The sequence below is a fragment of the Eucyclogobius newberryi genome, unplaced genomic scaffold (genome assembly GCF_026437365.1).
Source record: "Eucyclogobius newberryi isolate DKJ021-1_F unplaced genomic scaffold, fEucNew1.0.hap1 SCAF_18, whole genome shotgun sequence".
NCBI classification, from domain to species: domain Eukaryota; kingdom Metazoa; phylum Chordata; class Actinopteri; order Gobiiformes; family Gobiidae; genus Eucyclogobius; species Eucyclogobius newberryi.
The window spans coordinates 5,025,016-5,042,939 of record NW_027315812.1 but is presented as its reverse complement, the minus strand read 5'-3'; the positions used below and the strand labels follow the sequence as shown (position 1 = coordinate 5,042,939).

The 17,924-nt window shown below is 41.6% G+C and overlaps 1 protein-coding gene across 1 annotated transcript; it reads left to right on the top strand.

The window, feature by feature from the left end:
* Positions 1 to 1,299: 1,299 nt before the first annotated feature.
* On the top strand, positions 1,300 to 2,336 carry LOC140364924 (melanocortin receptor 4-like). The gene has a single exon (XM_072451303.1). It carries the CDS (start codon positions 1,300 to 1,302, stop codon positions 2,287 to 2,289), a length of 990 nt encoding a protein of 329 aa, XP_072307404.1. The 3' UTR covers positions 2,290 to 2,336.
* The last annotated feature ends 15,588 nt before the right edge of the window (positions 2,337 to 17,924 follow it).

Here is a 17,924-nt window from a genome sequence, read left to right as displayed (position 1 = left end):
CATAACCTCGCTCTCCCTCTCTCTCTCCCTCCCTCTCTCCTCCTCCTTCTCTACCTCCTCTCACACCAAAGTCCCCTCCAGTGCTGTGTCTCATTCTGCCGGCTTTGAAACCAGGCGGGCGACGCGAGGAGAGACCGCAAACTCCCTTAATGTAGCTCTATTACATCCTTTTCTTTGAGCAAAACTGCCTGGATTACTACTACTACTTCTACTACTACTACTGCTGCAGCTACTTCTCAGATTATTTTATATTTTTCCAACCGGGTAACATTTCTCTCAAGAGTGAAGACGATAGAACAGAGAGATTGAAGTCAAATTTGTCCATTCGAGGCGCGCGTATCCCGGAGAGCTGCCTGTGCGCACAGGATTCAACTTCAGAAAAATATGGATTTTGTTGTTTTTGAACGAGAAACATGGATGAATTCCCAGAGGGCGAGTGCCGGCGCTACCAAGGAGTTCAAAACGACGTAGGAAACAGCAACAATCACGATGTTAGTTCATGATTTCAGATAGATTTGAAGGAAGACCAGAGTTCCCTTCCATTCACAATCCTTCGTCCTTAACATCACGACTTGACTGAGCGACGACGGCGATTGTGGATATTAAGAAGATTTTTGGCGAGATTCCGTTGAACGTCTCGTTTCTTTCTCGTAAAAACAGCTCCGCGATTCCACTGCGAGCGTTGGCGTAGGATGAACTTTGCGTAACATTAACAACAACGTCATCCGGACCGTCGCCTTGGGAAGTCGAAGACGCCGTCAATGGCTTTTGCGCATACGTATTTGTGAGAAAACCAGGGATTTCGTCGGACTTTTTCGCTCGAAGGGAAGACGAAACTTTCGGAAGAACACTGAACATGGTTGGACTGCGTGACGACGGCGATCACGGACAAATTTTGGAGAGATCGCTTTGAATATTGAGACTTTTTTGTCACAAACACAGATTTCGACATTCGACCGTCTCCTTTGCAAATTGAAGACGTTTGACATCGGTCGTCTTTGCCAATTGCATGAAAATAAGACACATTCTATAACTTCACAAAATGAAGCACGTCAAAATCAGATACTTAATTGAGTAAATCGTGTTTCAAACAGTCCATTCGAAAAGTCCCATTGTCCGAGTGCCAATGTGCTCAAAACCTGGAATAAACACACTTTGTCCTTTGCCTTTGAGCCGTTCCGTCCGGAGCAGAAGCTACGACACGCGTGAAGACAACGTTTTGAACTCTGCGGCAAAACGAGAGCCACATTCTGAACGAATGACTCGCGGACTTCAACAGCGTGACTCTGAAATACGACCATGAACCTGACACATCGGCACGCGCTGACTCCGAGCGGCTACGGCGGCTATGGCGGCAACGGCAGCGACGCGGAGTTCCCCCTGGACAAGGGCATGGTGGACGAAAAAGATTCTTCGGCCGGATGCTACGAGCAACTCCTGATCTCCACCGAGGTTTTCCTCACACTGGGCATCATCAGTTTGCTCGAGAACATCTTGGTCGTGGCCGCGATCATCAAAAACAAAAACCTCCACTCGCCGATGTACTTTTTCATCTGTAGCTTAGCCGTAGCCGATATGCTAGTTAGCGTCTCCAACGCGTCGGAGACTATCGTGATAGCGCTGATAAATGGGGGCACCATCACGATCCCCGTCACTCTCATAAGAAGCATGGACAACGTTTTCGATTCGCTCATTTGCAGCTCCCTCTTAGCGTCAATTTGCAGCCTCCTCGCCATCGCCATCGACCGATACATCACAATCTTCTACGCGCTGCGGTACCACAACATCGTGACGATACGCAGGGCCATGCTAGTGATCGCCGCAATTTGGACGGCGTGCACGATATCTGGGATTCTATTCATCATCTATTCGGAGAGCACGACGGTCCTCATCTGCCTCATCACCATGTTCTTCACGATGCTCGTTCTCATGGCGTCGCTCTATGTTCACATGTTCCTGTTGGCGAGGCTGCACATGAAGCGCATCGCCGCGTTGCCGGGGAGCGCGCCGATTCAGCAGCGCGCCAACATGAAAGGGGCCATCACGCTGACCATCCTGCTCGGCGTGTTTGTCGTGTGCTGGGCGCCGTTTTTCCTCCACCTCATCCTGATGATAACGTGCCCGAGAAACCCGTACTGCACGTGCTTCATGTCGCACTTCAACATGTACCTCATCCTGATCATGTGCAACTCCGTCATCGACCCCATCATTTACGCATTCCGCAGCCAAGAAATGCGCAAGACGTTTAAGGAGATTTTTTGCTGCTCTCATGCTTTTCTTTGTACATAAATGTACTACTAGTGGACAATAGTGGTACTGCAGCAACACGCAATTAAAGATAATCTTGAATCATGGAAAAAGTACAAAATACAACACCTGCTAGTGGACAATAGTGGTACTGCAACAACGCGCAATTAAAGACAAACTTTCAATCATGGAAAAAGTCCAAAATACAATGTAAAATGTACAAAATACAACACCTGCTAGTGGACAATAGTGGTACTGCGATTTACTACTGTACACAAACATACAGAGGTGGCAAATGGCAAAAGTATTTGTACTTTGTTGCTGAAATTTAGTTTATTTATTTAAGTATCTGCACTTTTTTATTCCTGGCACTTCTCCGCTCATGGGCTTTTAAATTCTTCTGATAAATGAAAGCTTTTTGGGGCTTTACACAGGCTACTATTTAATTTAATCCTCATCATCAGGAGTTAACTGTTTTTTTTTTTACAAATGAGTTCCTTAGCTCTAAAAAAATATGTTTCCCACTTCAAACTTGAGCCCGATGCACGTCACTAATGCTGACAGTTTGGGATTCGAACCAACAACCTGCTTTTTCCAGAATCTTTACATCCCAAACACCAATAAACATTTAAAAACATTTAGTCCGTCACAGAACAATCGCTTCTTAACGAGGATTGTTGCATTGTGTGAGTTTTCCTTTGGGGAAATTGGGAAAATTAAAAACCGTAATGAAAGAAAACGCAGAACTTTAACATTTTCATTGATTAACGGCGACTTTGAGAGCGGCAGATCCGTTCTCAAGAGCGATGGCGAAGTGGCAATGATGAAAGCAACACTTCAAAGAGCTTCACCTCCAGATCTCGTACTATTTCTGCTGCTCGTTCTGTAAATATAAACTTTTACCACTCACTGGAAGCAAAACCCGCAAAGACAATCCATCGCTCAACTTGCACGTTTCGATCGAACGCTCAAGTGGTGAAAAGACGACTGAAAAGGTCGGAAAAGTCGAAGATAACGGACGAGTGGTCGTTGGTGTCGTTTCTGCTCCGACAAACTCTCTGGTCAAATGACACTGTGAAAATGAATTGGTTTTAAAAACTGGAATTCAGTAAAATAATCTTGTTTTGAGTAGTTTTGACTGGAAGAGATTTAGTTGGTAGGTTCAAAAGCAACTGTTTTATTAAGGTTTTAACATCTGAACCATAGATATAGACTCAAAAAAAAATGTTCAACTGACATCGGATTTAAATTAACATGATTTTGAAGTCTTTACAACAACAAAATTAACACCCAATGTGTTATTTCCAGTGACAAAGGCTTGAACAAAAGCCTGAAAACTGGTGTGGGATCGAGTTTTTGTCCAGTAAAACCTAAACGTTTCAGTTATGATCCTGTATTGAAGGAACAAATGCAGTAAAACCCAGTGGTGTTTAAACGCACTCACATGTGTCTGAGTGGGCGAAATCATCTACATTTGACATATATTTTCGTTAAAACCCATTTCCTCCATTGAAATCACATTACGTTCCACTGTTTTTTGGTCCGTTGAAACCAGTGAATGATCTTAAACGAATAACGATCGACGACTAAATCTAATCTAGCCAAAACGACTCAAGAAAACTGCACGTTCTGAACTTAAATCATGTTATTTGTGGAATAGTGGTTTATTTGTTACAGTGTTTGCATGTCCATCCAGGCCCAGCTTTTAAACGGACATCTTTTCAGAAAACCACCTCGTTCCACGTCTTTTACTCGCGTTTGGGTCGGCTCCGTGTTACAGAGTGGCGGCCCGCGGCCCAAACCCGGCTCGCCCGGGACCCAGCGATCGGTCCTTGATGATCGAAAATCGCGGTTCCGACGGACGCGAGGAGACAAATCGATTTGCATTGATCTCAAGTGCAATTCAGAGTCTTTTAATACTGCTCGCTTGAATTTGGAATGGCGTTTGTGCGGTTATTTCAGCCTACCTCGGCAACTGCTGTCAGAAAAAGGTGAAAACATACTGTGATCAAAGAGACGTTTTACATTTGTACAACCTTAAGGCGAGACACTACAGGCTAAACTATACAACACGGTCCAATCTGCTCCTAAATATGTTTGTTTTATTTGATCAATTCCAACATCCATTGATTTATGTGACGTTGTAAAGATCAAATGCATTTTTCTCACACAAAGACGTACATTTTGATTCTTAAAGAAGCTCCTAAACACACCAAACTTTACACTCTTGGACTGAACAACATTTTGACAGAACGTACTGAAGGATTTGTTGATATCTCATTTGAAGTCTAATTTATTCAAGTTTTAAAGGCGCAATGGACGATTTTTCGGCTATTTGAGAACGCAGGCGGAAGTGCGCATGCGCACTCCCCCGTGCGGACTGATACAACACACACGTGCGTTTGTTTATTAGCGCAACGGAGCGCATCGCATCTCTCGTCTCCCGTAGATTTCTGTCCACTTCTGCGTCAGCTCGAACTGTCTTTCTCCGTCTTCATTTTGCCCCGTACACTGAGGGAACTATATTATGATAGATCAATGCGCTTAGACACGCGGAAACGTGGGCACGAGCCTGACGCGGCTGCAGGTGAGTGGTAGGTGCGTTTTATGATACGTGGCAGGACTAATCGTCAGTCCACGCCAAGAGGAAATAAGACTCAGATTTATGCCAAAAAAATCGTCCGTTCAACCTTTAAGTCCAAAAGATTTTGCGAAAATTAATTTTTTACACACATTTTCAGTCAAATCTAGTTTAGTCAAATACTGACCCAAAAAAATCCAAAATCTATATAAAATATATTTTTAAGGAAGATTTATAAACCTGTCCATTTTTCATAATCATGTGAAATATGTGCAATTTGGGGCATTTTTACACACTAAATGCCTTATTTTTATATGAATACATTTATCTTCTTACATGTGAGTAAAGGACACAAACTGATGTCTCTAAATGTCAGTTTTGTCCTCTTCACCTGCAGCGTCTCGACTTAATATTATTTATTTTCATTTTACGTCTAAATTCATGTTGTAACTGCTTTGTTCACTGTGTCTGCAAATGAAAAATCAACTTTATTTTTCAAACGTGTCAATAAGAACAAGCGGCAGTCTTATTTGTGTTTGCGCATCTAAAAAGAGCCATCTAAAGCTGTATATTTTGATAAAAGTTTAAAGAGTGTAAATATTTTGTACATAACCGGACGAACAGGGTGAACTTGTAAATAAGGTTTATTATTTTGAAAAATGTCAATAATTGCAGTTTATTTGTTCAGATTTGGCATTAACATTTATCTGTATTTGGAGATTTTAATTGAAAAAGGGCTAAACACCAAATTAGCAATGGAGAAAAATAAGAGTTAATTAATTATTTATTTTAATTCCTGTTATTTGTATCAATTATTTTTATTCCAGTCACTTTTCCAACATTAAAAAAAAAAAAAAGAATTCACTACAAAATGTTAAATATATAGAAACATATCAGATAAATACAGAAGAATAAACAAAACAACAACATTTAAAGACAATAAATGCATGAAAAACACATAACTTGGACAAAATGTATTCATAAACAGCTTAAGAATGTGTCTGGAAGAAAAAGTCCTCCATAAACCCACAGAATGTACTTTTCCCACCAAAGTCATGCACGTTTCACTTTGATATAAATACATTCTGAAAAATAAATGCCTTTTTTATTCATTTAAAGCTTTATCTCACATTATGAAACAAATGTCTAATTGTGTTAATTGTGTTTTATTGAGACTCTGTTTACGACGCACATTTAAATATATCCATAACGTGATGCTGCTTTAAACACATTTAACACATTTGTTTATTTCAAAAAGAAGTTATAGTGGACATTTAGCATTTCTGATGAAGGCAAAATCCGTAGTTTTTCATTTTATCTACAGATATATTACACATTATATCGCAAATTAGACTTTTGTGAAGCTCAAATACAAATTTTGTGGCTGGAACGCAGTATTTTTTAAATCTTTTGAAATGGAAAAGCGACAGAATGACTTTCTCAAATTCAAAAGTGTTTCATCGGGACTTAATCGGGAACGTTTAGATCTGATGTGGGTTTTTTCATCACTTTTGGAACATTCTGACTCAGGATCAAGGAACAAAAGCGTTTGCCTCTTTCACGTTTACATTGCGCCGCGAGCGCGTTTGCCTTTTGTTTCAAAAGCCGAGCAGAGTTTGATTTTTTGCACATTCTAAGCGGGTTTTTTCCCACCAAAGTGATCGTGTTTCCTGCCTTGTGTACAGATTTGTGACACGTCGTCTTTGTGCACTTTTACTGTGAAACGTGTTGCTTTGAGCCTTAAGGGAACGCTCCTGTTTCATCTCAACCAGGTCAAAAACACATGTGAAAACGCAAAGTGCTGGAGCGACAGTTTGAAAATGCAGCGTAACAATGTCTTTTTTTTACATCGAAAGTGTCAAATGTGTTGCTTTTAAGTGAACTATTGTGTTTGCATTTACACACTCTAAAACACAAACTGTTCATAACAAAGACTGCAGCATTTTAAAAACATAATTATCAATGTTATTTTGTGTTTTTAATCACCAAAGCATTTATTTCATCCACTGAATTTATGTAACAACATTTTGTGCGTTTATGAATATCAAAATATAAATTAAATACAAATACATTGAGTTAAAATTCAGTGCAGGAATTTCATTTATTATTTAAAGAATATCTGTATTTTTACACTGAACAAGAACAACTGCATTTGAACAGAATTATTTTTTTAAACATATTCAATAAATACAGTATGTAAAACTATAAGTAGTTGTAACTAACTAAAAGTATGTTAAAAAACATTAAACTTTTCAAAATTCAAATCCAAAAAAATTTGTCTCATTTTTGTTGAGTCAAAAATAAATAAATGCTTGGATAAAAAAACAAAAAAAACAACATAAAAATAATAGTTTGACTAGTCGACTAATCAAAAGTGAAAACTAAAAATATCAACAATACATTTTCAGAAGAAAAACAAAACGTACATTTCAGAATTTGTGGAAAAGTCCAAATAAATGTAACAGACTAAAGATCATTCTGATGATGGCAATTATAATCAAAAAACGTTTACGTCAATATGGATTTGAAATAAAAGCTTTTGTTTTTCATTCTGATTTTCCTCTTTTAACGTGAAAAAAACTGTAGCTCTAACTTTCTGCTCGAGTTTGCCTTTGTTTCTTAAAAGTGCTTTGGTTTTGTGTCAAGATGTTGTTTATTGTGAATCTCTGCAGCAAAAATAAAGAAATACTACGTTACAGCGCCACCTACAGGTATTCCACGTCTTGATTTCCTCCAACAGAAATGGTTCAATAGGCGTTGGTCGAGCTAAAGAACGTTTTAAACTGACGTTTCCCGGGTAATTATACCTTTTTGAGACAATTTTGATTAAAAATTTGTAGAAAAATGACAGGAAGTGACATCACACCAGGGACACTCTTTCCAGTCAAGTTTATGCAGGATTTACACAAAGAAAAAACTTGTCTGTCTCTCTAAACATTAATTCAACAAAATAAAGTTGCCCCCAAATAGTTTTATTCTTCACTTAAATAAATGGAATTTTTTCCCAGTGTTTGCTGGGTAAACACAAGTTTAGTACAAACAGAGATCGAGTTTGGAGATGATTTATGGAGTTAAAAATAGCAGAAGATTCTCAGAGCCGCGCCACAGGTAGAATATGACATCACAGATCGAGGAGATTCAGAACGGAGTGTTTCTGAGGCTCGGAGGGGAGAGGACTTTGTGTGAATGAAGCTAAACGTGCTCCAGCCGAGTTTGTGACGAGGAACAGACGGAGAATAGGGTTAGAAGAGAGAGGAAAAGGTAAATTCAGCATCATACGTGTCCTTTAACTGACTGAAATGCGTTCAAATGTGACTCGTGTACTCTCTGTGAGCAGTGCTGCGAAGTACATGCCAAAAATACGTATTCAGACTTACTTTTCTGGCGCAATTACTCTTTAATTTGGTGGTTTTCAGCATTCAGTTACTTTACCATGTGGTATTTTTCTCCTATTGTGACTTATCCTCGTCCGGTTTGAGACAAAAGGTTCTCATGAATAAATGCAAAACTTAACCTTTTACCCAAATGTATGGCGAGGGCAAATACATAACATTCCCCTCATGCACTTTGTTATGGAAGGCCACTAACGTATTCCACTTTGGCAAATAAGCGATTACGAAGGAGATGTTTACAACACATTATCGTTATGTAGATCTGTTGACGACGACGTATGTCAAATTGACCTTAATGAGCTCGTGAGCGCGTCGCCATGGCGTTCGCTCGTCTGCATCTCACTCGCTTGTGTTTGATTGCTTCGTGCGACTGCATGTGTGTGTGTGTGTGTGTGTGTGTGCGCTGTATGTGTGTCTGTGTAGGTGTGTGTTTGTTTGTGTGTGTGTAGGTGTGTGTTTGTGTGTGTGTGTGTGCGCTGTATGTGTGTCTGTGTAGGTGTGTGTGTGTGTTTGTGTGTGTGTGCGCTGTATGTGTGTCTGTGTAGGTGTGTGTTTGTGTGTGTCTGTGTAGGTGTGTGTTTGTGTGTGTGTGTGTGCGCTGTATGTGTGTCTGTGTAGGTGTGTGTGTGTGTGTGTGTGTGTGTGCTCTATGTGTGTCTGTGTAGGTGTGTGTGTGTGTGCTGTATGTGTGTCTGTGTAGGTGTGTGTGTGTTTGTGTGTGTGTAGGTGTGTGTGTTTGTGTGTGTGTGTGTGGGCTGTATGTGTGTCTGTGTAGGTGTGTGTGTGTGTGTGTGTGTGTGCTGTATGTGTGTCTGTGTAGGTGTGTGTGTGTTTGTGTGTGTGTAGGTGTGTGTTTGTGTGTGTGTGTGTGCGCTGTATGTGTGTCTGTGTAGGTGTGTGTGTGTGTGTATGTGCTGTATGTGTGTCTGTGTAGGTGTGTTTGTGTGTGTGTAGGTGTGTGTTTGTGTGTGTGTTTGTGCGCTGTGTGTGTATCTGTGTAGGTGTGTGTGCTGTATGTGTGTCTGTGTAGGTGTGTGTTTGTTTGTTTGTGTGTGTGTGTCTGCGTGTGTGTAGGTGTGTGTCTGTGTGCTGTGTGTTTGTGTGTATGTGTGTGTGTGTGTTTGTGTGTGCTGTGTGTGTGTGCTGTGTGTGTGTGTGTGTTTTTGTGTGTATATGTGTGTGTGTGTTTCTGTGTGTGTGTGTGTGTGTGTGTTTTGACAATAACACGTTCTATAAAACGTGCTTAAACATAGAATAAAATGCTCACAAAAAGGACTAAAAGCACATGGATGAAATGGTAGAAGCTCCTCTTTGCTCCTCCTCTTTTATTGTTCTATTTCCCTTTGTCAGTTTTTATACACAAAACGCAGAGGGAACAGAACAAGACACAGAGAGAACATGCAACGATATAAGTCGTCCTAAACGCGTCTGTCTCATTTGGACCAAAGTCGAAGAAATTCGTCCATTTTCAAACTGAGTCAGAATGTCGAGATCGCCTTTTCTCAGATATGAAGCGTAACGTGGGTCCAGAGCTTAACTGTCGGTTTGTGTTTGTGTCAGAAGAATGTTCCAGAGAAATCCATTTATTGTGTCCATCGCAGGAGTCACACGCATTCACTGGTCCTGATCCACCTCACGACTGCCTCACTTCTTCTGTCACACTGGAACCGGCTGGAACTGGCTGGAACTGGTTGGAACTGTCTGGAACCAGCTGGAACTGGTTGGAACTGTCTGCAACCAGCTGGAACCGGCTGGAACTGGCTGGAACTGGCTGGAACTGACAGGAAATGGCTGGCTGGAATCGTCTGGAACCGGTTGAAACTGGCTAGAACTGGCTGGAAGCGGCTGGAACTGGTTGGAACTGGCTGGAACCGGCTGGAACTGGCTGGAACTGGCTGCAAATGGCTGGAACTGGTTGGAACTAGCTGGAAATGACTGGGACTGGCTGGAACCGGCCAGAACCATCCAGAACCGGCTGGAACCAGCTGGAACTGGCTGGAACTGACAGGAAATGGCTGGCAGGAACCGGCTGGAACCGGCTGGAACTGACTGGAACTGGCTGGAACTGGCCAGAACCGGCTGGAACTGGCTGGCACTGGCTTGAATCGGCTGGAACTGGCCGGAACTGACTGGAAATGGCTGGAACTGGCCAGAACTGGCTGGAATGGCTTGCTGGAACTGGCTGGAAGCCACCGGAACTGGCTGGAACTGGTTGGAACTGGCTGGAACTGGCTGGAACTGGCCAGAACCGGCTGGAACTGGCTGGCACTGGCTTGAATCGGCTGGAACTGGCCGGAACTGACTGGAAATGGCTGGAACTGGCCAGAACTGGCTGGAATGGCTTGCTGGAACTGGCTGGAAGCCACCGGAACTGGCTGGAACTGGTTGGAACTGGCTGGAAATGGCTGGAACCTAGGGATGCGTACCGCTACGACGGACCGGATCTGGACTTGTAAAAACGTTGCGATTCAGGTCCAAAAAAAACGAAACCCCAGTGATTCGTTCTGGACTCATTAAAAATCTACCACTCACGTTCTATATCCTTTACGTTCTAGAATCTAAACCATCTTAAACCTTCCATAGATCGCGAAATTCACGTCAGAAAAGACGTAAACACTGACATCGCTGTCAATGGCGCCCGGAGCATCAGCGACGCACGCGTCTTCCCGCGGCAGAAGTTGAAGCCGGCGAAATGAGTTTAAAGACGCGGGAGACCGAACATTCGGGAAGATCACTGGCTTAATTGAATCGTTTGAAGCCGCCGCGTGCGTCGCCGCTTGTGCCGCTCCGTGAGTTAGTTTAAGACGCTTGTTAAAGGAGCGGGTTGTGCTTTGGTTTGGGTGTAAATATTGTAACTTCTCGCTCAGGTCAGTGATGCTGGTTTAGTGCTCACAAGTTGTCACTTTATTTCTTGAACAGAGTTGGTTACTGTTGGCCGTAACCATGGTGATGGAACAGGAACATCAAAAATCACCTGGTCTCCTGAGCCGCTCTTAGCTCCGCCCCAGAGACCGCGCACGCGCACTAGAGACTAGGGTCGCTACAATATGAATAAAATAACTGTATTATGTCGTGATGTGATGTAGCATTTATTTAGGTGGTTAATGTGCAATATACATATTTATACATCTAAGTAAATACTAAGTCAAAGTAATATTGTTTAATTGCTGGATTCATTAATTGGAGCTTATATTTTGTAATAGTATTTGTATTCTACAGTTGTTAAATATGGTCTTGTGTTTAATGCTGTTAATATGATGTATTGTGTGTAGTGTAAAATATTTTCATATTCTATTTTTGATACTGCTAAGTTGATTGATTTATAGTGGTTCTAGTTGACTTTTATGCTAGTTTTTGAAGGTTTTTACATGACTTTGATGCCAATGGATCTGCAAAATTAAAGAGTGGAAATGTATCTAAAGGCATTAAACTTCAAGTGTGGGAACAGCCCAGTCAAACCAGTGATACACTTACAAACATAGTAGCAGCTGAAACAGCTGCCCCAATGCCAATACTCAACTTGCTCTTGTTCGGGAGTTGTTCCTCTAGTAAAACACATGAATGTGTCTTAGCTAGTATCTTGTGATTTGTAAGTTGTAACTTCTGTTAAAAACAGTGAATAAACCAGAGAAATTGAGTTTATTTCAATCTGCAGTTAAGCCTTGTGTTTGATAGTCGTCCTTGTTCAAGTGTCTTCAACCTAAACCTCTGGATTCGAATCCGGACTTGAACCTGAACGTGGGTTTAGGTCTGCATCCCTACTGGAACCGGAACCTTCTTGTATGGTGGAGATGGTTACGCTACTGTTCGTGTTCTAGGCAAAGCAGTGACACCCTCGGCTTGTTCTCAGTCTCAGAGGTCAAAAACAATCACACTTATATAACATAATGGTCATTGGTTTGTTTAATTTCTTGGTTAAAATAACTTTATTTTTAAATATTTATAAAAGTCCTGTTCCTCCAACTCTTCAAAGCTTTTCATGTGATTTCCTTTTTCAATCTGGTGGAAAACCTTTATACCTTTTGTTTTCCAGACTTTAAATCTCAGATCTGTGTGGTTAACCCTCCCTAACCCTCATAAACCAGTCAGTTTAAGTCTAACATCTGTGTTTAGTTTGTTCTGATCAGCTCCTTCCATGTTGTAAGCACAGATTTGAGCCAGGGATTCTTCACTTCCTCCAAATGACTCAAGCGTCTGTCATCTGTCAGTAAGACCTGTACAGGAACCCCCGGCACCACATGACTCTCAGTATAAGACCTGTACAGGAACCCCCGGCACCACATGACTCTCAGTATAAGACCTGTACAGGAACCTCAGGCACCACATGACTCTCAGTATAAGACCTGTACAGGAACCCCCGGCACCACATGACTCTCAGTATAAGACCTGTACAGGAACCCCCGGCACCACATGACTCTCAGTATTAGACCTGTACAGGAACCCCCGGCACCACATGACTCTCAGTATAAGACCTGTACAGGAACCCCCGGCACCACATAACTCTCAGTATAAGACCTGTACAGGAACCCCCGGCACCACATGACTCTCAGTATAAGACCTGTACAGGAACCCCCGGCACCACATTACTCTCAGTATTAGACCTGTACAGGAACCCCCGGCACCACATGACTCTCAGTATAAGACCTGTACAGGAACCCCCGGCACCACATGACTCTCAGTATAAGACCTGTACAGGAACCCCCGGCACCACATGACTCTCAGTATTAGACCTGTACAGGAACCCCCGGCACCACATTACTCTCAGTATAAGACCTGTACAGGAACCCCCGGCACCACATTACTCTCAGTATAAGACCTGTACAGGAACCCCCGGCACCACATTACTCTCAGTATTAGACCTGTACAGGAACCCCCGGCACCACATTACTCTCAGTATGTTTCCATTGAGCTTCATACTCTGGATAGCACCAGCAACGCTCTCATTTGACTTGAAATAAAGTAAAATAAATAATAAATAAAGTATATTTTCAGACAAGCCTCGTCTCGCTTCACAGATCCACAGACGGCTCCGGGTTTTCAATGAGTCTAATCGCCTCGGAACACTAACGAGCTGAGAACACTAACGAGCTGAAGAGCCGCTCTCCAAATGAATAAATGCGAGGACTTATCTTCACCACGACAGGTGCCTCTTTTACATGAATGAGTGACGACAAACACGTTTAAGGGAGCTGCATTTAGTTCGGACGCAGAGGCAGCGCAAAGACGGATGAGTCTGTGAACTGTCAGTTAGGGCTAAAACTGGACTAAAACTGGACTAAAACACATCTAAAATTGGACTAAAACAGGTCTTAAACAGGTCTAAAACTGGACTAAAACAGGTCTAAAACTGGACTAAAACTGGACTAAAACAGGTCTTAAACAGGTCTAAAACTGGACTAAAACAGGACTAAAACTGGACTGAAACTGGACTAAAACAAGTCTAAAACAGGTCTAAAACAGGTCTAAAACAGGACTAAAACAGGTCTAAAACAGGACTAAAACAGGTCTAAAACAGGACTAAAACAGGTCTAAAACTGGACTAAAACAGGTCTTAAACAGGTCTAAAACTGGACTAAAACGGGACTAAAACACGTCTAAAACAGGTCTTAAACAGGTCTAAAACTGGACTAAAACAGGACTAAAACTCGTCTGAAACTGGACTAAAACAAGTCTAAAACACGTCTAAAACACGTCTAAAACAGGACTAAAACAGGTCTAAAACAGGACTAAAACAGGTCTAAAACAGGACTAAAACAGGTCTAAAACAGGACTAAAACTGGACTAAAACACGTCTAAAACTGGACTAAAACAGGTCTTAAACAGGTCTAAAACTGGACTAAAACAGGACTAAAACTGGACTGAAACTGGACTAAAACAAGTCTAAAACAGGTCTAAAACAGGACTAAAACAGGTCTAAAACAGGACTAAAACAGGTCTAAAACTGGACTAAAACTGGACTAAAACAAGTCTAAAACAGGTCTAAAACAGAACTAAAACAGGTCTAAAACAGGTCTAAAACAGGACTAAAACAGGTCTAAAACAGGACTAAAACAGGTCTAAAACAAGTCTAAAACAGGTCTAAAACAGGACTAAAACAGGTCTAAAACAGGACTAAAACACGTCTAAAACTGGACTAAAACTGGTCTAAAACTGGTCTAAAACTGGACTAAAACCGGTCTAAAACAGGTCTAAAACTGGACTAAAACTGGACTAAAGCTGGACTAAAACCGGTTAAAAACTGGTCTAAAACTGGACTAATACTGGTCTAAAACTGGACTAAAACCGGTCTAAAACAGGTCTAAAACTGGACTAAAACTGGACTAAAGCTGGACTAAAACCGGTTAAAAACAGGTCTAAAACTGGACTAAAACAGGTCTAAAACTGGATTAAAACTGGACTAAAACAAGTCTAAAACTGGTCTAAAAATGGACCAAAGCTGGACTAAAACAGGTCTTAAACAGGTCTAAAACTGGACTAAAACTGGACTAAAACAAGTCTAAAACAGGACTTTATAAGGTCTAAACCAGGACTAAACCACTGTTTTCTAATACTAAAAAATGAGCTACAATTTTGAAAAATTCCAACATCGAAATGTCAGACTTCTGCAAAAGGTCAAAAAATATTGTTTTGTTGCCTCAAATGAGTTTCGAGCTTCACACACACTATGATTTGAGGTGAACAAAGACAAAATTAAAAACTTTCTGTGAATATTTGGCCAGGAAAACCTCAAAATCAAACTTTGTGCTTTCATCCAAACTGCTCGGTGTGAAACATTCTGTATTCCATAAACGACAAACAAAGCTGTGCAATTAATTTAAAATTCAGTCAAACCAAACTTTACAATCGGATTGGAATTAGATCACATCTAATTCCAATCCGATCTTTCAAAAGGTCGTTAACTCAAGATTGTAAAGTTTGGTTTGACTGAATTTTAAATGAATTCCAAGCCTTATTTATTAAAGTTTCAACTCCAAAATTGTTACAACTATTTCCAGTAAGATTTAGTAGCGAAGATAAAAAAAAAAAAAAAATTCCAAGCCTGATTTATTAAAGTTTCAAATTCAAAATTAGTAAGATTTAAGATTCGGTTGTGGAAATAAAAAAAATTAAAACAAAATTGAAACACTTCTAAGCCTGATTTATTATTGTTTCAACTCCAAACGTTTTACAACTATTTTCAGTAAGATTTAAAATTTAGTTGCGGAAATAAAAAAAATAAAAAAAACAAAAAAATTCCAAGCCTAATTTATTAAAGTTTCAACTCCACAAAATGAGTCAATTTTTCTTTACTTTTTTACAACTATTTCAGTAAGATTAAATCTGAGGAAACATTTTTATTTTCAAATCTATTTCCAGCAAGATTTGAGATTTAATTTGAAAAACACATTCAAATTAAAGAAAGAAATTAGGCAAAATTCATTTTGGGTTTAAGATTAAATTTGCTCAAATGAAAATAATAAGATATCAACAATTCTAAGCCTGATTTATTAACGTTTCAACCAATAAAAATTAGGCAAAAAAAGAACACATACAACACAACACAACACCAATTTTCAAATTTGAATGGAAATTATTTAAAGCCTAAAATGTATTGTTTTTATTCACAAAAGATAAAATCCAAAGATATTTTGAATGAAAAAGAGATCGTGATGAATGTGTTTTAGACATTCAGACGACGCAAACAAAAATAAAGAGAAAATCCTCCTCTTTTCACCAGATGTGGATTTACACAGCGGCTGCACTGACCTTGAGTGTCTTTCCTCCTCTTCTCATCCTCCCCTCTCTTCTTCTTCTCTCCCCTCTCTTCCTGGTCTTCCTCTCTTCTTCTTCTTTCTCTCCTCTGTCCTTCCTCTCTCCCTCGTTTCCCTTTTCTCTCGACTCCACTTCCTCTCTCATCTCCTCTTCTCATCCTTCCCTCTCTTCTTCTTCTTTCCCCTCTCTTCTTGGTCTTCCTCTCTTCTGCTTCCTCTCCTCTGCCCTTTCTCCCTCCCTCGTTTCCCTTTTCTCCCCCTCCAAAGCAGACAAACAAAGCTGAAGAGTCGTTCCTCATTACCGGCAGTAATTGAGTGGTTTGGATTCGTCTCGTAAAATGAAGAATTCCTGTGTGTTTTTCTCATCGTCATGACAACATCGCCGAGCGTCTGATACGATGCACAACAGAACGGAACATGGAACCTATACTATAATATCTGCTCCAAGAGTGAGTTCAGAGCATGTTCAGCTACGATTTCAAATTTATTTTACATCATTTGCTTATTTAGTGTGAGATTATGACACGCAATCCAGATTTTGAGGTTTTACTGAACAAATATTTATTTATTTATTTGTCTATGGGAGTTTTTATTTATTTATAGGAGATCTTCTACTGAAAGTGTTTTTCAGACTTCCTATAAGTGATCTGTTCTTCTGTATCTACCTGCGTTGCACCAATGAAATTTCCCCATGTGGGACAATAAAGGATTATCTTATCTTATCTTAATATTAAAAACACTTAGAGGCTGCACACCAAGATACTCGCATTAATACTTTTATTTAGCTACAAGTCAACACTTTTAGCAACAAATATTTGGAATAATGCTTATCTTTTGTTGGGTTTATTGCTCAAGCCTTCACCCTGTCATGGTCACCGTCTGGTCTGGTGATGTATAGTTTGTCTTGTTTTACTCACGGTGTTTCTGTCTCTGCTCCTCTTCGTTTCCCCCTCCCTTCTTGTTCTCCTCTCTGGTTACCGCCTCCTTGTCTCTCTGGTTACCGCCTCCTTGTCTCTCTGGTTACCGCCCCCTTGTCTCTCTGGTTACCGCCCCCTTGTCTCTCTGGTTACCGCCCCCTTGTCTCTCTGGTTACCGCCCCCTTGTCTCTCTGGTTACCGCCCCCTTGTCTCTCTGGTTACCGCCCCCTTGTCTCTCTGGTTACCGCCCCCTTGTCTCTCTGGTTACCGCCCCCTTGTCTCTCTGGTTACTGCCCCCTTGTCTCTCTGGTTACCGCCCCCTTGTCTCTCTGGTTACCGCCCCCTTGTCTCTCTGGTTACCGCCCCCTTGTCTCTCTGGTTACCGCCCCCTTGTCTCTCTGGTTACCGCCCCCTTGTCTCTCTGGTTACCGCCCCCTTGTCTCTCTGGTTACCGCCCCCTTGTCTCTCTGGTTACTGCCCCCTTGTCTCTCTGGTTACTGCCCCCTTGTCTCTCTGGTTACCGCCCCCTTGTCTCTCTGGTTACCGCCCCCTTGTCTCTCTGGTTACCGCCCCCTTGTCTCTCTGGTTACCGCCCCCTTGTCTCTCTGGTTACCGCCCCCTTGTCTCTCTGGTTACCGCCCCCTTGTCTCTCTGGTTACTGCCCCCTTGTCTCTCTGGTTACCGCCCCCTTGTCTCTCTGGTTACCGCCCCCTTGTCTCTCTGGTTACCGCCCCCTTGTCTCTCTGGTTACCGCCCCCTTGTCTCTCTGGTTACTGCCCCCTTGTCTCTCTGGTTACCGCCCCCTTGTCTCTCTGGTTACCGCCCCCTTGTCTCTCTGGTTACTGCCCCCTTGTCTCTCTGGTTACTGCCCCCTTGTCTCTCTGGTTACCGCCCCCTTGTCTCTCTGGTTACTGCCCCCTTGTCTCTCAGGCTCATCACAGGCTCTTCACACCTGTGCGTGGGTTCACAGCTGTATCTGGTTGTTAATCACTGGGTGCAGTATTTTAGGTGTTTGTTTCCTCTGTTCAGTGCGAGG